The sequence below is a fragment of the Sceloporus occidentalis genome, unplaced genomic scaffold (assembly GCF_023333645.1).
Source record: "Sceloporus occidentalis isolate IW3139 unplaced genomic scaffold, rSceOcc1.0.p SCAF_20, whole genome shotgun sequence".
Classification (NCBI taxonomy): domain Eukaryota; kingdom Metazoa; phylum Chordata; class Lepidosauria; order Squamata; family Phrynosomatidae; genus Sceloporus; species Sceloporus occidentalis.
Genome location: NW_028317000.1, coordinates 12,582,763 through 12,598,431, shown reverse-complemented (window position 1 = coordinate 12,598,431; position 15,669 = coordinate 12,582,763). Strand labels below are relative to the sequence as shown.

Here is a 15,669-nt window from a genome sequence, read left to right as displayed (position 1 = left end):
GTCTCCCTCCTCCCCGCCGCCATGTTGGCAAACAACTGCATGCCAAGCCGAATGGTTGCATGCCCAGGGCTTGTCGACTGGGGCCTTGAACCCAGCACCACCTCAGCCAGCTCTGTTGGGTTCCTCAAGCCCTTTCTTGCCCCATGGAAGATATACCCATATCCCTGCCCTTTTGGGAGAAAAGGAGAGCAGGTGTAGGAGCCGCTAACTGGAGGATGCCTGACTTCTTCTCTCCCGCTCTGTTTTTTGAGGACCCTGCATGAGCCCGAAAACAAAGACCGCGTGGAGACCCTCAGGTGAGATGCAGCCAGGGCCAATGGGGGGCTCTTCAGCCTCTGGGGAAAACTCTTCTCCCCTATGTCTGTTTCTCCCACAGGGCCAGGCTGCTCCCTGGCACCTACTCTCCATCATATCCATGTGCCTGTGTCTCTCCTGTTCATCTTTTAGTGACCCCTCTTCCTGTTTTCTTCTTCCTCTTCTCTGTCTCTCCTCTCGTAGCTCTGTGTGCCCAGTTGGTCTGGGCAGGGCCTGGGTGCCAACTGGAGGGGTGGGATGGGTACTTCTCCTTCGCTCACTGCCCTCTTTTTCCGCCCTCCGTCCTGCAGGCCCCACATGATGGGTGGCAGCGGGGACAAGGATCGGGACGAGAACCGGGACGCCAAGCCTCGCTCGCTGCGCTTCACCTGGAGCATGAAGACCACCAGCTCCATGGAGCCCAATGAGATGATGAAGGAGATCCGGAAAGTGCTGGACGCTAACAACTGCCAGTGCGAGCTGCAGGAGAAGTACATGCTCCTCTGCATGCACGGTGCCCCGGGTCACGAGGCCTTTGTCCAGTGGGAGATGGAAGTGTGCAAGCTCCCCCGGCTTTCCCTCAACGGCGTCCGCTTCAAGCGAATATCGGGCACCTCCATGGCCTTCAAGAACATTGCCTCCAAAATCGCCAACGAACTAAAGCTTTAACAGGCCTCCCCAGGGGGGCCTGGCCTGCACGCGCATGGGGTGGGGGTTAGGAGTAAAGCTGCAATTTAACTCTGGTAGGGTTTATTTTTGGATACCCTGGTGCAGGACTTTAAAAGAGATATTGGGGGGCTGAGAAGGGGGGGACGATCAGTCTTTTTGGGGGGAACCTCCCCCTCTCCATCTCTCCTCCCCCCCACTGCCGGGTCTCCATGGAAATGGAGAGCGTGGGGTAGTGGTTGGCAGCCACCCAGCCGGTCTCCGTGGCAACAGTAGTGGGAGCGTACCAAGGGCTGTTGGTCTCTATAGTGACTGTGTTGGGGGGCATCCCTTTTGGTCTCCGTGGCGACCATGGTACTTTCCTCTTTCTTCCTCTTCTTCTTTTAATATTTTTTTTTTGGTGCACATGAGACAGGGTTTTAAAATTTTACCAAACACAGCAAAAAGAGAGAGAAAATGTGTTCCCCTCCCTCTTCCCCCATAATGCCCCTTGCCTCTCCCCCACGAACCTCCGCCTTTCCACCTCCCTGGAGTGAGTTTGCCATCTGGCGGGGGACTAGAGCTGCACGGGAGAAAGGGGAAGAGTCAAGCATCCTTTCACGATGGGCATTACCACAGCAGTGATCCCTCTCCTTTGGGTTCCCCAGTCAGGCCAGTGATGGAGGAAGGTGCAGGAGGCCTGGGGGGTGTTGGTTCTCTGCTCCCCACTTGGCTTTTTTCCATTTCCACACATCACCGTTGCGCTCAGGGCCTTAAAGCTGGGCTGTCCTAAGCCATCTCACTCCAGTGATGCCTGAGGCACTTGGTTTTCCTCCTCCTGGAAAGGTGGATTCTGGCCATTATCTTTCAGGGGAGCCTCCTAAAGCCACATTGGTCCTATTTCTTCATTTTCTCCTTTGCATCAGATCAGGCAGGGTTAAAACGGAAGTGGCTTCTGGGAATAATTGAGCATTATTTTCTCTGCCCTCGAGCCACTCTCCTTGCTACAGGGTTGACGGCTAGTTTGGTGCCATGGTTCACCAATGGCTCTGCCAGCCTTGGCGGTGCCCACTTTGTATCTGTTGGGAATCCAAACCCCACCACCACCCCAGCATTTCTCTTCTTTGGGTCACTTCCAGCATGTTTCCTCCTCACTCAAAAACTCCCTCTTCTCATTTTCCTCCAAGCTTTGGCAGTTGCCCACCAACCTCTGCCTCGGATTGTGGAACAGGCTTTTTGTTCGAGGACCATCGCTAGAAGAGGTTAGGCCCGGAAACGTCCCTTATGAAAGGATAGACGCATGGACGCGATGCTGATGCTTAGGTACAATTTGAAAAGGTCTGTCTGGGGGTAACGGTGGCACAAGGTACAGTGCTCACAGCTTTTGGCCCTGTGATAGAAGAGTTGGGGAGCCCCCCATGGCCTTCTTTCCTGCCCTCTTAAAATCCAGAGAGTGTGCTCTGACCCTTCCCTCCTCTTTCCAAAGCACAAGAGAAAAAAATGGGACCCTGGCACTGCAATTACCTCTCTTGAGTTCCCTGCCCTCCTCCCCTTCCTCCCCTTCCTCAAGGCTGGGTTTCTTTCATTGCCATATCGCCACTCGAGAATGTATTTTCAACCATTTTCTGGGTGATTGGGCCTCCCCCCTTCTCCCCACCTCTGCTGAGCTCCTTCCACCCTGACACCATTTTACACATACACACATACCTGGTTTGTATATAACTGTACTGATACCTCGGTTTTGTGAGTGGTTTAAATTTTTTTTGTTTAATTCTGATCACAAAATGCCTTTTTTAAAACAAAAATCATGTCCCCCCCCTTTTTTTTTTTTTTGTTCGTTCCCCTTCCCTTCCCTCTAGGGATGCTGCCGTTTGATGTAGTTTTACAGGTTCTAGATTAAAACTTTCCAGAAAGCACCTGGCTGACCTTTGGCTTCCTGTTTTTTTAATCTTTTTTGCCCTAGCACTCCATCTGGGGATGTGGCCTTCCGTTCCCAGAGAGGCTGTCAACCATGGTTAGAAAGCCAACCGAGGTTAGAAAGACTGTACCTTGTTCTCAAGAGAGTGGCTGTGAATGATTCCAAATTGTAGAGGTGAACAGTTAACATCTTTGTGGTGATAATGTCGAGCGAGGTGTAGATGTGGCAGTGCCAAGGCCTGTCTTCTGTACAGAGATATAATTCCATTTGACCTTCATTTTTTAAATTTTGTTTGGGACTCTACCCTGACCATGCAACAGTGGAGAAAGAACAACCGTAGTGGAGAAACACACTGGGACCCATTGCAACATCCTAGACAGTTTGCATGTGGGAAGTTGTGAGGTGGTGCCATGAGGGACTCCCTCTGTCCCTTTAGGAATTGCCATAGGCTGGGCAGGGGCAGGCAGAGCATTGTGTGGGTACCAGGGAATGCTGCTATGGGCACTGTTCCTTTCTGTTCTGGTTATCAGGATTCATCGTGGGCGAAAGCTGTCGCCACGACGAAAGGGATCTTGGCAGAATGCACCCAGGCATGCGCGCAAGGGGAAAGACCTTCCCCTTTCTGGTGTGAACAAGCAGCCTGCCTTACTCTCTTCTTCTGTTCTTATTAAAGCCAAAGAAGTAAAAGTGTGAGCTCTGGACCTGTTTTTCAAACCTATTATCATTCAGAGGATGCCTCCTTAGATAGGATAGTTCTCCATAATGCAAAATGTCTCTCTCTCTTTTTTTTTTTTGCTTCATTTGACCATTCTGAATATCACCTCCTCCCCTCCCAATTTGCTCAAAAGCCAGGCACAGGGTGGAAAGACCAGCCACTTGTAACAAAATACCTTTATTGAAAATGTTCCATGAACACCCCTATCCACCCACCCCACCCCCAAAATGTTTTGCAAACCCCTTTAAAAAAACAACCCTGCCAGACTCCCAGCAACAAGTGGGTTGTTTGAGGGAAGAGTAGATGTAGGATAGCCCTCTCCTTCCCCTCCGGTAGCCCAGTGACAGAGGATGACACAACCTGCAGTGCCACCAGACCTGCGCATGTGTGCCTCATTTCCTGCTCCAAGTCTCTTAGGCGCCTTCTCTTCCTGGATGGCTGGGACCTCTGCTATTCCAGGCCTCCTTTGCTTGGGAACATTCTGCCAGTCCAGTCTGATCAGGTGTAAATTCATCCCTTCTCCCCCTGCCGCCCCTCGCCCCAATTCTACCCACGGCCCAACTCAACCACCCTTGCCCCCCTCCCCTTTTCACACAGGCACTGATGCAATCCATTTCTGCAGAAGTGTAAACATAATTCATCCCCAGCCCCACACTACTAGTACTAGTGCCTTCCTTCCACCCCCCCACCCCCCCAAAAAACTTCACCCCAGTGTACATGGGGACTGGAATTCAGTGCCAGCTTTCCGAATGCTACATGAACTTGGGTCAGACCGCTGGGAGCATGAAGTCCCATCATCCCCCCTCCCCACCACCCTCTTTCTGTCGCCACACAGAAGATCTCTGTGCTCGCAGGGGGCAGTCCTACTGATCCCAGCTGTAACAGATGTGTAGTGAGACTCACAGATGGCTGAGGAGCAGACTTGGGACCCTTTCTCAGAGGGAGCTGGTGGATGGCGGAGGAGGTGGTGGTGGTGGTGGTGCTTCTGCTGACCCACCCAGGAGTGATGGGGGCTGCTGGCCTCCGCGTGTCGCCTGTCGTGAGGTGGCTGGCCGAATGAGGGGGGGCGGCGGCTGGTTGAGCGACAGTCTGGGCTGGAGCAGGAAGCGCCCTTGCTGCAGGGGTGGGGGCTGGCGGTGCAGCGTGGGGGCCGTTGGGAGGGTAGGCCTCAGCAGGGGAGGGGGCTGGGAGAGGGCAGCCGCAGGGGGCCGAGGGGATGCTGGGAGGGGCAGCGGAGGGGGCGGTGGGGGTGGTGGGGGCTGCTGTTGCTGGGAGGAACAGGAGACTGAGGTGATCTGCACCTGCAACGACAGAAAAGCCGGCTGCTGTCAATGCTGCAGGAGCTCAGGTTGAGTTTGAGATGGGGCTGGGACAGGGGAGCAGACCCTCTCACCTCATCTTCTTCCTCGCTGCTCACTGGCGAAGAAGCGTTGGGGCTCTTGTGGTCCTGGGGAGGGGAGCCCCCCTGTAGCGGGGTCGGCCTCCCTCCCTCCTGCTCAGCCTCCCATTCCTGCAGCACCTCTTCCAGGTTGAAACGACGCCGGTAGCTGACAAAGAAAGTCTTCACCTGGGCCACGGTTTTGTTGCTGATCACCTCCGCAATGGCCTGGAAGTCTTTCCCGTACTTTCGGATGGCTGAACAGGGCAACAAAACAAAAGAATAAAAAGTGATTTTTGGGCCATCACCACCACTAACACCATGACACCCTGAGGCACATCTTCCATCTCAGGCGGCTGTAATGTTTGGAACGTGCCAGCAATATGAATGGCTTCCAGAGTGTATCCAGGCCCCAGCCTACTTGGCAGTGATGAAGCACAGGGACACAGTGTCCCTATGACAATTTGGTCCTGCTTGGAGGAGAGTCTCCCTTGCTTCTTCCCCTGTGCGGTTTCACTTGCTCTCCATCCTATCTCATGGCCCCACCAGGCTATCCCACTTGCCGTGCTTCGAAGGCTCACCTTGCACAGCCAGCAGCTGCTCATCTGTGGTCCAGCGTGAGTTAAACTTTATGTTGGTCTGCAAGAGAAAAAGGAGTGCATTTGAACCATGTATGCATCCCCTGCGAAATACAGAGGAATCTGGAAACCCTTACCAGACCCCTGTACAGCCTCCTCCCACCCACCCACCCCCCAAAAAACTCACACCTTGTGGTTGGTGGCGCAGTATTTGGTATAGACATGCATACTCACCTCAGGTGGCCGCAGTTTGTCTATCCCACCTTCTAGCACCTGTTTCATGCTGCTGTTGATCTGCTTGATGCTCTGTACCTAGCATAAACAAGAGGTGGAAATATCAGAAGCAGATGGTGTCTCCCCACCACCTCTTGCCTGGGACAGCAACTACTTGGAAGACGCAAAGGCCATTTCTCCCAAAGGACAGTTGCTTGCTTGCTGGGGTATGGAGAAGCAAGCAACAAGTTGAGGTCGGGGACCAAGGAGAGCAAGGGCTTAAGGTTCGCTAACCTGGCGCTTAAGGGAAACCAGCTGAGAGTCCAAGTGCCGCAAGGTGAGGGCAGCCATGTCGGGGCTGGCGGATAGCCCAGCGATGTCTTCTTGGCTTAGGTACATGCCTTTGGGGGGTCGCCGGCGGGCACGCAGTGGGTGGTGTCGATACTGTGACAATTGTACTTCCTTCTTCACGGGTCCCGGTTTGCTGGTCAGTGGCTTCTGGTAAGTAGGCTGCAGGTAGAGAACAGAGCAAGTCGCATCCAAGGGTCCCTCCTCGAATCACCATCACCCTTAATACATTAGTGTTGTATTCTCTTGCACCCTCCCCGTTGTGAGATACTCAGATATTCCTTCCATGATGCTTCCCTAAAGAGTTGTATTGTTGTGGCCTCAGTTATTACCAGGCTGATAGTGAAGGCAGTCCCACCCAATCTCCTTGGCAGACAGTCATCCAAGGATAGTTTCTCTCAGTAGTTACCAGCCTCTTACAAGGGATAGCTTAAAGAGTGTTGTGGGCCTGCACTTAAAAATGTTCCACGGTTGCCTAATGGTGCAAGCGACAAACTGGATTCATTTTTAAGATGAAGGCTGAGATTTTTCAGAAGACTGAAATCGGAGACACCAGAATTCAGGACGGGACCAAACCGATTCCAACACCTTTTGTGACTTGAGCGTGGACTGCTTATTTCCACTCCTGGAAATAAGCTTCAGCTCTAGCCATCGGAAAAATTGGAACCGTGTGTGTGTGTCCTAGCTCACCTGACCTAGCCTCAGTTTGGGCTCCCTGGTGAACCATTCCCCCTTACCTCCTTCTTGGGATCCATGGCATCAAATTCCCCTTCACTAGTCTGCCGTCCTTCCTCCAGTTCATCATTACTGTAGGAGAAATGTAGCAGCTGTTACAAGTGCTTCTGCTCTAGGAGACATCTTTGTCCTGTTGCTTCGCCTGAATTGTTCCCCCTTTCTAGACTACAGGCTTACTTTCAGCATCTTTTAGGGTTCAGGGCTTTCTGCTTTCAGCCCATCAATTCTTGTAATCTCACCATGAAAATAAGCTGGGCAGAAAATCCCATTTATTGCTGCAAAATGCTGACCCTCAAATCCTCAAAACCTCCACTGACACTGTTTTATGCCCAAAGGTACCCTGGCTTCCAGTGCTGTTCTGCCACCTCTGCAACTAACACAAACCTCAAGCCCAGTTATCCCACATGCATCCATTTACGCTCAAGTCTGACCTGTCGTCCTTTTCTTTCTTGGTAAGCAGCTTGCGGGCTTGCCTATCCATCACGCTTGTCCTGCTCCGGGTTTTCTTCCAGGAGTAGTAATACTTCACCAAGCTTGGGATCAGTTTATCGGGGAGCTGCAGAGGTAACGTGGGAGAAATAGTGAATGGAAGAAGGTGACCAAAAGTTGAAGAAGAGGGTGACACATGGTAAGGAGACGATGTGGATTGTGACGGTGCTGAGGAGCATGGCTGAGTCTTCTTTGAATCCAGCAACAGGAGTTACTGGACATGATGAATCAAAATAGGGGCCTGGTGCAAATCTCCCCACTCCCAGAGAAGGTAGCTCCCCATCCAAAGGAATGGGGAAAACTGATTTACATAAAAATGGCAAATGGTGGTGTAGCCAGCCCAAGACTTCTCGGAGTAGATATTTAAATTGGAGATGTGGGCTCTTCAATTTAGTTTCTGGGGTGGAGAGGAGGGCTTGAGCTAGTGATGAATTCCCCCTTCCCACCACTTTATTCTCACAAAAAAATTTGGGGAGGAAAGATGTCATCTGTGGCTCATCTCTGTTCCTGTTTGTTTGAGAACAGGTCATAGTCGCAAGGAAGAGTGGGCCTAGGAAGCTCTACCTGTCAGCCAAGTACTGGGGCAAGGGATTTGTTAGGTACCAAAGACACCAACCTGATACCAGTTCTGCATTAAAAGCACTCTTAAGGGGCAAATAGTCACCAGTGAAAAGGACGGTGCCAGGCCTTGGGCTCCATCAACCCATCAGGGAAAGTGATCCACGTACCATCTGCTGGATCCGAGCAAAGCTCTTGCCATGGAAGCTAAAGGCTTGCTCAAACAGGACCTTGTCCTCCACCGTCCATTCGTCGGGGAACGGGGTGAAGTTGGCCAAGTCAGCCAGGGACTTCTCCACGTCGTGTTTGTGCCATAGCAGCATCCCCAGAGCCTGTAGGGAAGAGAGAAAGGTGCAAACATGAGCCGGGCAAAGTCTGATGGGCCGATACTTTTAGAACTAAGCCAAGAATCTGCCAGGGTTGAAGCATGGTGAGCGAGTTTTTGTTTTTACCTGCTCTATGTTATAGCCGTGCTTCTCCTTGGCCATGGCAATGTATTTGTCCACTAGAGGGAGAAAGAGACAAACATCAGGTGCTGTGGGAGGGATAACAAGAGTTGAACAGAGATACTGCCATTCCTTCCCCTCGGTGGGTGGTTGGCTGCCTGGTTGTGGTCCATTTCTCTTCTGCAACATCCTTAAATATCCATGAGGCTCCTCCTGTGGTCAGGAGATGGGGAAATCCAAACCCTCCGCAGAAGCAGTGCCATCTTGGGAAGGATACAGACAGGCATAGCCTGGTTATCCAGTATACCAGATGTGGGAATGGTGCAACCCTCCCAATGTTGGTAGAATTTGAAGGGATGCCATATTGAGGATGGAGCAAGCTTGTTTTCTGCTGTTCCAGAGAATAGGACCTGGAACAATGGGTGCAAGCTACAGGAAAAGAAATTCTACCTCAACATTAGGAGGAACTTTCTGACAAAAAGCGCTGTTGGACAGTGGAAGATGCTCCTTTGGAGTCCTATTCCTTGAAGGTCTTTAAAGAGAGGCTGAAAGGCCATCTGTCTCCAGGGATGCTTTGATTGTGAGTTCCTGCATGGCAGAATGGGGCTGGACTGGATGGCCCTTGGGGGTCTCCTCCAACTCTAAGATTTTATGATTCTGGTTCAAAGATATAGCTATGTTAGTCTGTAGAATCAGTATGTATTGAGATCTTGTAGCTGCTTTGACACCAACTGAAATAAATAAGTTGGCAGCAGGAGCTTTCGTAGACTTAACTCTAGTTCCTCAAATGCATCTTCTTTCATTTAGTCTCAAATCTGCTAGCAGCTCCCTCCTAATGTTCATTTGCAACTCCCAGGTTTCCCCACTGACAGCTGTGTTGGATACGGCTACTGGGAGTTGTAGTCCAACCTGTGGTATACATCAGGCTTATGCTTTGAGTAAACTATCCGAACACAAGGCCCTGAATAAATCCACATTTGGAAACAATGCCATGGGCATGCCATATAAACATGACAAGTCTTTGGGCACTAGCCCTGTGCCCTATGCTTCTTAATGACAGTGGACCACATTCTTTTCCCCTCCTTTCTCGAAAGTGACAGCTATCCCTTGGGGGAATGTGAGCCCTAACTTGGGGCCTTGCTTCATGAGCCCAGGAAGCGGCACTGTTCCCAGCCACCTCCACCAGCAGATTAATAACTTTGGAGCCAGAGGCAGCGCACTAGCCGCCCGGTAATTGCTTCTAGGAGTCCTGGGAGGGGGAAAGGGGGGAGCTGTCAGTCAGCTGAAGATGGAATGCATTTCCACACACACACCCCATCCCTCTTTTAGCAAGGCTGGTTCTTGGTTCCTTCTGGAACCAGTTTAGAAATTGGTCGGGAGGCCAAGAGGAGGCAGCTGGTGTACCCAAAGGGCAATATGGCTTGGAGGGAGAGAGCAATAGGGAGGCTCCGCAACCCAGAGCCCCTGCGCTGACCCTGGCTTTCTGCTCTTTCCACAGTCACAGGCCAGGGGAGAGAAGCGACTCACGTTTGGCATCAGAGACACAGTGATTTGGTGACCATACGAGCATCCCTTTCAGCTCCTTGTTGCTGTAGCGAGCCGGGCTCTCTGGATTACAAAGAGGAGAAAAGAGGTTATCAGCACGCTCCCCTTAAGCACCCCTGCGTCACTCTTTGCTTTCCCCAAAATCAAGAAGGTGAGGCAAGTGATTCAGAGGGGATACATGTCTGGGTTTGGTGCACATGCAAATGCTCCCCTTCCCAACTCATCCAAGTCAGCAGCCCTCTTCTGACAGCGGTGTCAGCCTTCACTCTTCCTTGCATCGCTGCTTTCCTGACTTGTGATGGATCAGCCACCCCGGCTCTCACCTCGCCTGTGCCCTCCAATGTATCTCTGCACATTTATCTCCTTGAGCAGACCTCCCCCAAACACCATCGACCCCAAACCCAAAAGCAAACGGGTAGAGCCTCCAAGCCTTAACCTAGCAGCTGCCTTTTAGCAGAGGCTCCAAACAGGTAGAGGCTCCAAGCCTTAACCTAGCAGCTGCCTTTTAGTAGAGGAGATGGTGATAAGCATCAAAGACTCAGTAGGGGAAGGCAGCAACTCTGAGCATCAAGCTGCCGCTAGGTGGGAAAAGGAGGGTCAGAGAAGCCGCCTGACGCTCTGCTTGGGAAAACCCAGGGGTTGTATTTTTGGCAACCAATTCATTGGGCCTGTTCAGTGTCGCTACATTGCTTAGCCCAGTCCATGCTTAGACTCATCTCCTCCCTTCCCTGCTGCCACCCTTCCCGACACACTCCCTTTACCTGGTTTGCACTCTGGGATCACAGCTTGATAATCCGCTCCCACACGGATCATGCTGTCTGCAAAGGAACAAAAAAGAAAAGAAAAAGAGGCTTGAAGGCCCTGATGCTCTGGGTGATGGATGCTCCAAAGGGCAAAGCCTGGCTTCCCAAGGGCTCTGGGTTGCAAGGAAAAAGAAGGAGAGTCTGCCACTCAGCACATCCCAGCCCTCCTCTGGTGCCTTAGGGAAATATAGTGGTGGCTCCTATGTATAGTGAAGGCCCAAAGAAATATATCATGGGCATGCAAGGAAGGGAACGAAGCACACCTCTATCCCCGAAATGGGGATGCCTCTATGTGAAGAAGGGAAAACATGTTTTGACCTGTATTTTTGAAATCAGCCCCAATTCTTGATGGTGTTTGCTCTACTTTGGAGTGCAGTTCATCTGTTTCTGGGTCCCCCTAATTCAACCCAAGGAAGAGCGAGATTTATTTGGCAAGGTCTCTCCCCTCCCCACAAAATATTAAGGGTAACAAATAAACTCTCAGTATGAACACAGTCTAGGGTGCCTGCCACCTTGAAGCAAAAGTCTCTTGGCGCTTGCCACTTGGGAACACTGTGAGAAGGAAAGACACCGGGGAGAAACCTTCCCGAGTGGCACAGGCACCCTTTTTGCGGGAAGTTTGGCTAGCCTGACGCTCCCCCACACCCTGAGCTCCTGTTCCTAAAAAAGAAAGAAAGACAATCTACCCAACAGCTGCTGAGCGGCAGGCAAGCTCTGGAAACACTTAGCCAACGTCCTGCCAAGGAGCTCCTGAGCTTTCGCTTTCTGGCACAAGGGCCAAGAAACACATGCTGGGCCGGGGCTGAGTGTCTGCCGAAGGCTTCCATAACATCCATTTTGCTGGGATACACCCACACCAGGCTCTGCATGCGGAGGTGGAGGGGAGACAGAGGATGGAGGGTTGAGTGGTGATGGCCACCAAGGTTGGAAATTAAACCCAGAAAGAGGCTGCTGCTCTTTGGTTATCTCTAGTGGGTACCGCTTCTCCCCAGGGCTATATCTGACAGCAATAACCAAGGCAGTATCAAAGTGATGGTGAGATGCTGACAGAATCTTTTAAGAGTAGATGTCACTATCAATTGCCAAAGACCGCCTAGGTTGGAACCTAAATTTGGGAGGATGGGAGGTAAAATCAGGGAGCTCAGCAGGTCTATCTAGCATCCCAAATAGCTAGATATAGAAGCAGGTCTGTCTAGCATCACTCAATCCAGGTGCCCTGGCATTGTCTCATTGTTTTACGGAGCCAACTTTTGGCAAAAACTCCTGCTAGCCAAATGGCCATGGTTCTTGCGCTCCAAGGGGAAAGACATGAAACGCATGGGGTACATTATCTTCTGTCCCAGTAGTACCTTTGGAGTGTGAGCGAATGGGCTGTGTTGGACACCTTTCCATAGTGGCAGATAGGTAGAAGAAATCTCCTGCCGGCCTAGGCGCCTAATGGCTGGCATTTCTAGACTCGAGAGCAGATGCTGAGCTGCAGGTGCAGCCCATGGAAGTGTAGAGCCCTTTGGAGGGTTCTTTCCATGACTGCATCCTCAGGCAAACAAGGAAAAAAGGTGATCTCTTGTCTTGAAAGACAAGCCCAACAAAGCTAGGGTGAACAAAAAGCTTGAACAGAGTTCAGTGGAGAGAGAAGCAGAAAGGGGTGGCGGGGAAGACAATAAAACTGTGAGTTCAGACCAGAAAAAACAACTTCTTAGCTGTATGCTTGAATTGACTCCTTTGTTAACCTGGTGGAGAGGAGCAAAGGAGGGAGAAGGAAAGCCCATCACTTCATTATGGTCCTGCATCTGACTCCACAGGCCAAAGAGGTCAAGTGTTGGCTACAGGACAGAAGTGAGACGGAGACGGAAAGCATGAAGGCCGCTTTCCCTAACTTGGCGGCCTCCAGGTGTGTCGGGCTGCGACTCCCCTCATCCCCAGACGGCATGGGCTTATTTGCCTGAGTAGTTAGGCCCCAAAATGGGACAATGCCAACACTACTGCTGGCTGGAAAGCCATAGTCTGCTGGAGGCCATTGAGGCAGGTGACCTTAAGAGAAAGAAAAGACGTGCTCAGCCAAGGTACCCTGGCATTGTCTCATTGTTTTATCCAGAGATCCCGATCCATGGGCCATAAGCCTGGGCTGCTTTGGGAAGCCCAAGTTTTTAAATGTATTTTTTAAATAGCGACATCTCATTAAAGTGACCTTACAGAGCCAACTAACTCGATCTTTGGAAGCACTGTGTCACATCACTTGAGGGGGTCCATATCACCTTTTTTAAACCACAGTGGCCTTTCTAAGCAGACCCTTAATGCTCTCCACTCTACCTCCGATGCTTTACAGACCCCATCCCCACTCCTATAAGTTACATGCTCTCCATAGATTGGGACTGGAGGCGCTCTAGAAAGATCATTTTTTGCTCAACTGCTTTTTCTCTCCATTGCATCCCAGTACAGGAAGAGACCCTTGTGGAGCCAGATCTCTTTTGCCACCGCCACAACCATCCTGGGGCCCAGATCTCCCTCCTGCAACTCTCAGCCTGTGGCCAGCAGAGGGCAAGGTGAGTCCAAGCAAGGCCTTTCCCCTTCTTTGAGAAAGAGGCGAACTGGGGCCATTGGTGTCATGAGCCCAGTGGCCTCATGTCCAGCCCAGAGAGGTCCCTTGTTGCCAAACTCTTTGTTCCATCACAATGCTGCACTGTGGACTCCCAACCTTCTTCTCAACTGGGGCTATCTGAGACCTTCAACCCAACATTCACTGGTTCACATCCTCCTAACCCCCTTTGAGCCCAATAAGGTCTCCCACTTCTCCAAACTCTTTATGGGCAGACGGCACAAAAGCCCTGCTTGGCTTACCATGGGAGTGTTCCTCTTCACTGCTGTCATCTTCTGAGGTCTGGTGGGTCCCATTGCTGGTGGACTTGGACCTGCTTCTGGACAGGATCCCCGACTTTTCCATTACGGAAGGCATCTTCCAAGTCCCAGAAGGCCACCGGGATGATGGCTTTTCCTTCCCAGCTTTTGCACTTCTTTGAAGGAAGCTGGAAAGGCTTAGGTGGCTTTCACATGTATTCCACCCACACTCTTTCCTCTCACCTCCTGCCCCTCTAACCTTTCACCTTAAAATATTAAATGGAGGTAATTTGTAAAATCCATTTGGGGGAGGGAAGGTAAAGAGTTAAATGCAAATTGTCAGCAGAGGGGCAGAGGACCACAGTGCAGGTTTTCTCCTTTCCCATTCAGACATGTTCCCTCTCACTCCAAAGTTGCTGCAAAACTTCCTTGAAATGGGTCTGGGGAGGGAAGAGCAACTCTTGGGGCTGGAGTTAGGAAGGAGATGCACTCTGGGAGAAAGAGAGAGCTCTTAGCACCTGGGAGGGAGAGGAAGAACCCATCAAGGGAACTTCTCAAGCCAGCTCCCAGATGTCTCTACTCTGCAAAGAGAAGGAAGGGCGAAGGGGAAGATAGCACCATAAGACCCTAGGAAGACTTCAAAGAGGCAGGAGTCCTTTTGATCCTTAAAAAAAAGTCTGTGGTCCCCTAGCAAGGGCAGTCCTCTTCTCCAGAGATGCAGCAACTTGTGCAAAGGCTGTTTTTTTCCTCTCCAGAACAGAGAAGAACCAGTGGGAGAGCCTCAGTCCATGCTTGCCAGGCAGGAAAAGTTGCAGAAGGAGGATTATTTGCAGGCGCTGCTGTCTCCTGCTGCCGCCGCCACCTCCACCACCACCATCCCTTTCTCCCTTCCTCTCACACAATGAGTCTGTAGCTGCTTTTGCTCCTGCTGCTGCTCCTGCTGCTGCTGTGAGAAAGTAGTTCCAGTCCTCTCTGCCTTAGCACCTCCCTTCAGACCCTTCCGCCCGCTTGCACATCTGGCCAGAGGAGGCACACAGGGGCAAGAGGCGTGCAAGAAAGGGGAGGGCGGAGGCCAGATGTGCTGGGCAGCAAGGGAAAGAAAGGTCAGGGGAAGGGGTGCCCTGGTCCTTTCTGGAAGCAGGACTTACCCTTCTCCTTTTAAGAAAGGGCTTCCCATCTCTTCCACAGAGCGAAGGATGGGGAAAGTCTGCTCCCCTTGTTGCAGCCGCTAAAGAGATGCTCATGTTCAATTCCCAGCAGGAGACGCGTGGGAAGGTCTCTCTTTCCACCCGCCATGGCTTCTGCTTCTAATCTGGTTTCTATCACTTTCTCCCCGTCCAGAAGGAAGGCGCTGTTTGGAAGAAGCGTAAAACAGTGACATGTTAACCCAACTAGAAAAGCCACCCAAGGTTCCCCAAACGTCAGCAAGCTGTCCTTTCGGTTTGCCATGCAGAACGTTCATTGTTAGGAATAGAGGAATGCTCCCTAAGTGAACTAGAAAGCAAGTGAACTAGAAAGCAATCCCACCACTGGACATAGTTGCTGGTGGGTTTTTCAGGCTATGCGGCCGTGTTCTGGAAGAGTTTTTTGCCAGGATCAGATACCAGTCACAGATGCTGTCAAAACGTCAGGAACAAACTCTTCCAGAACACGGCTACATAGCCCAAAAAACCCACAAAAAACTATGGATCCCGGCCATAGTTCCACAGTGGACACAGTGAAAACTGTTATCAAGAAACATCTCTTAAAACCTATTCTGCAAAAAGGTACTCTGATAATATATCGTATATATAAGTCAACCTCATGTATAAGTCGAGGGCAGGATTTGGGGGCAAAATGATGGATTTGGATATGACTCTTGGATAAGTCGAGGGTAAAACTTAGGGACATGCAACAAAGGATCTAAAGGAGGAAGCAAAGGAAAACAATGCCAAAAAACCTACAAAATTATGGTAGACATAAATGTTTTGTCTCAGACTAAAGGCTGGATGGAAGAGAGAGTAAAGGGAGGTCAGTGCTTCCAGGACAGATTGCACTCTTGCCTTTCAGCAGGGGTTGGTTCCCTTTGTAATACGAGTTAAAGTATAGTATTTACAGTGGCCTGTAGATAAGTCGACCTAGGTTTTGGGGGCCAATTTTCTGACTAAGATTTCTAGACTTATACAGTAC

The 15,669-nt window shown here is 51.1% G+C and overlaps 2 protein-coding genes across 14 annotated transcripts in view; one reads left to right on the top strand and one right to left on the bottom strand.

Annotated features, from left to right (window-relative positions):
• MARK2 (microtubule affinity regulating kinase 2) overlaps window positions 1-3,538 on the top strand; it is a 127,539-nt gene extending 124,001 nt beyond the window's left edge. For 8 of the 13 annotated variants that reach the window (XM_089483725.1, XM_089483727.1, XM_089483728.1 and 5 more), the window contains 2 exons: window positions 252-296; window positions 606-3,538. In XM_089483725.1, coding sequence (XP_089339851.1) covers window positions 252-296; window positions 606-963 — 403 coding nt within the window. In that variant the 3' untranslated portion in view covers window positions 964-3,538. The remainder of the gene's footprint in view (window positions 1-251; window positions 297-605) is intronic. The other 5 variants (XM_089483726.1, XM_089483724.1, XM_089483731.1 and 2 more) reach the window with 2 other exon arrangements.
• A 745-nt stretch (window positions 3,539-4,283) lies between these two features.
• RCOR2 (REST corepressor 2) lies at window positions 4,284-14,368 on the bottom strand. Its single transcript, XM_089483740.1, has 12 exons — window positions 13,504-14,368; window positions 10,624-10,680; window positions 9,845-9,925; window positions 8,324-8,376; window positions 8,042-8,203; window positions 7,256-7,380; window positions 6,827-6,896; window positions 6,036-6,251; window positions 5,763-5,840; window positions 5,532-5,589; window positions 4,966-5,207; window positions 4,284-4,873 (listed from the first exon to the last, which is right to left on the bottom strand). The coding sequence occupies exons 1-12, from the start codon at window positions 13,616-13,618 to the stop codon at window positions 4,508-4,510; spliced, it is 1,623 nt and encodes a 540-aa protein (XP_089339866.1). The 5' UTR covers window positions 13,619-14,368; the 3' UTR covers window positions 4,284-4,507.
• Window positions 14,369-15,669: the final 1,301 nt, after the last annotated feature.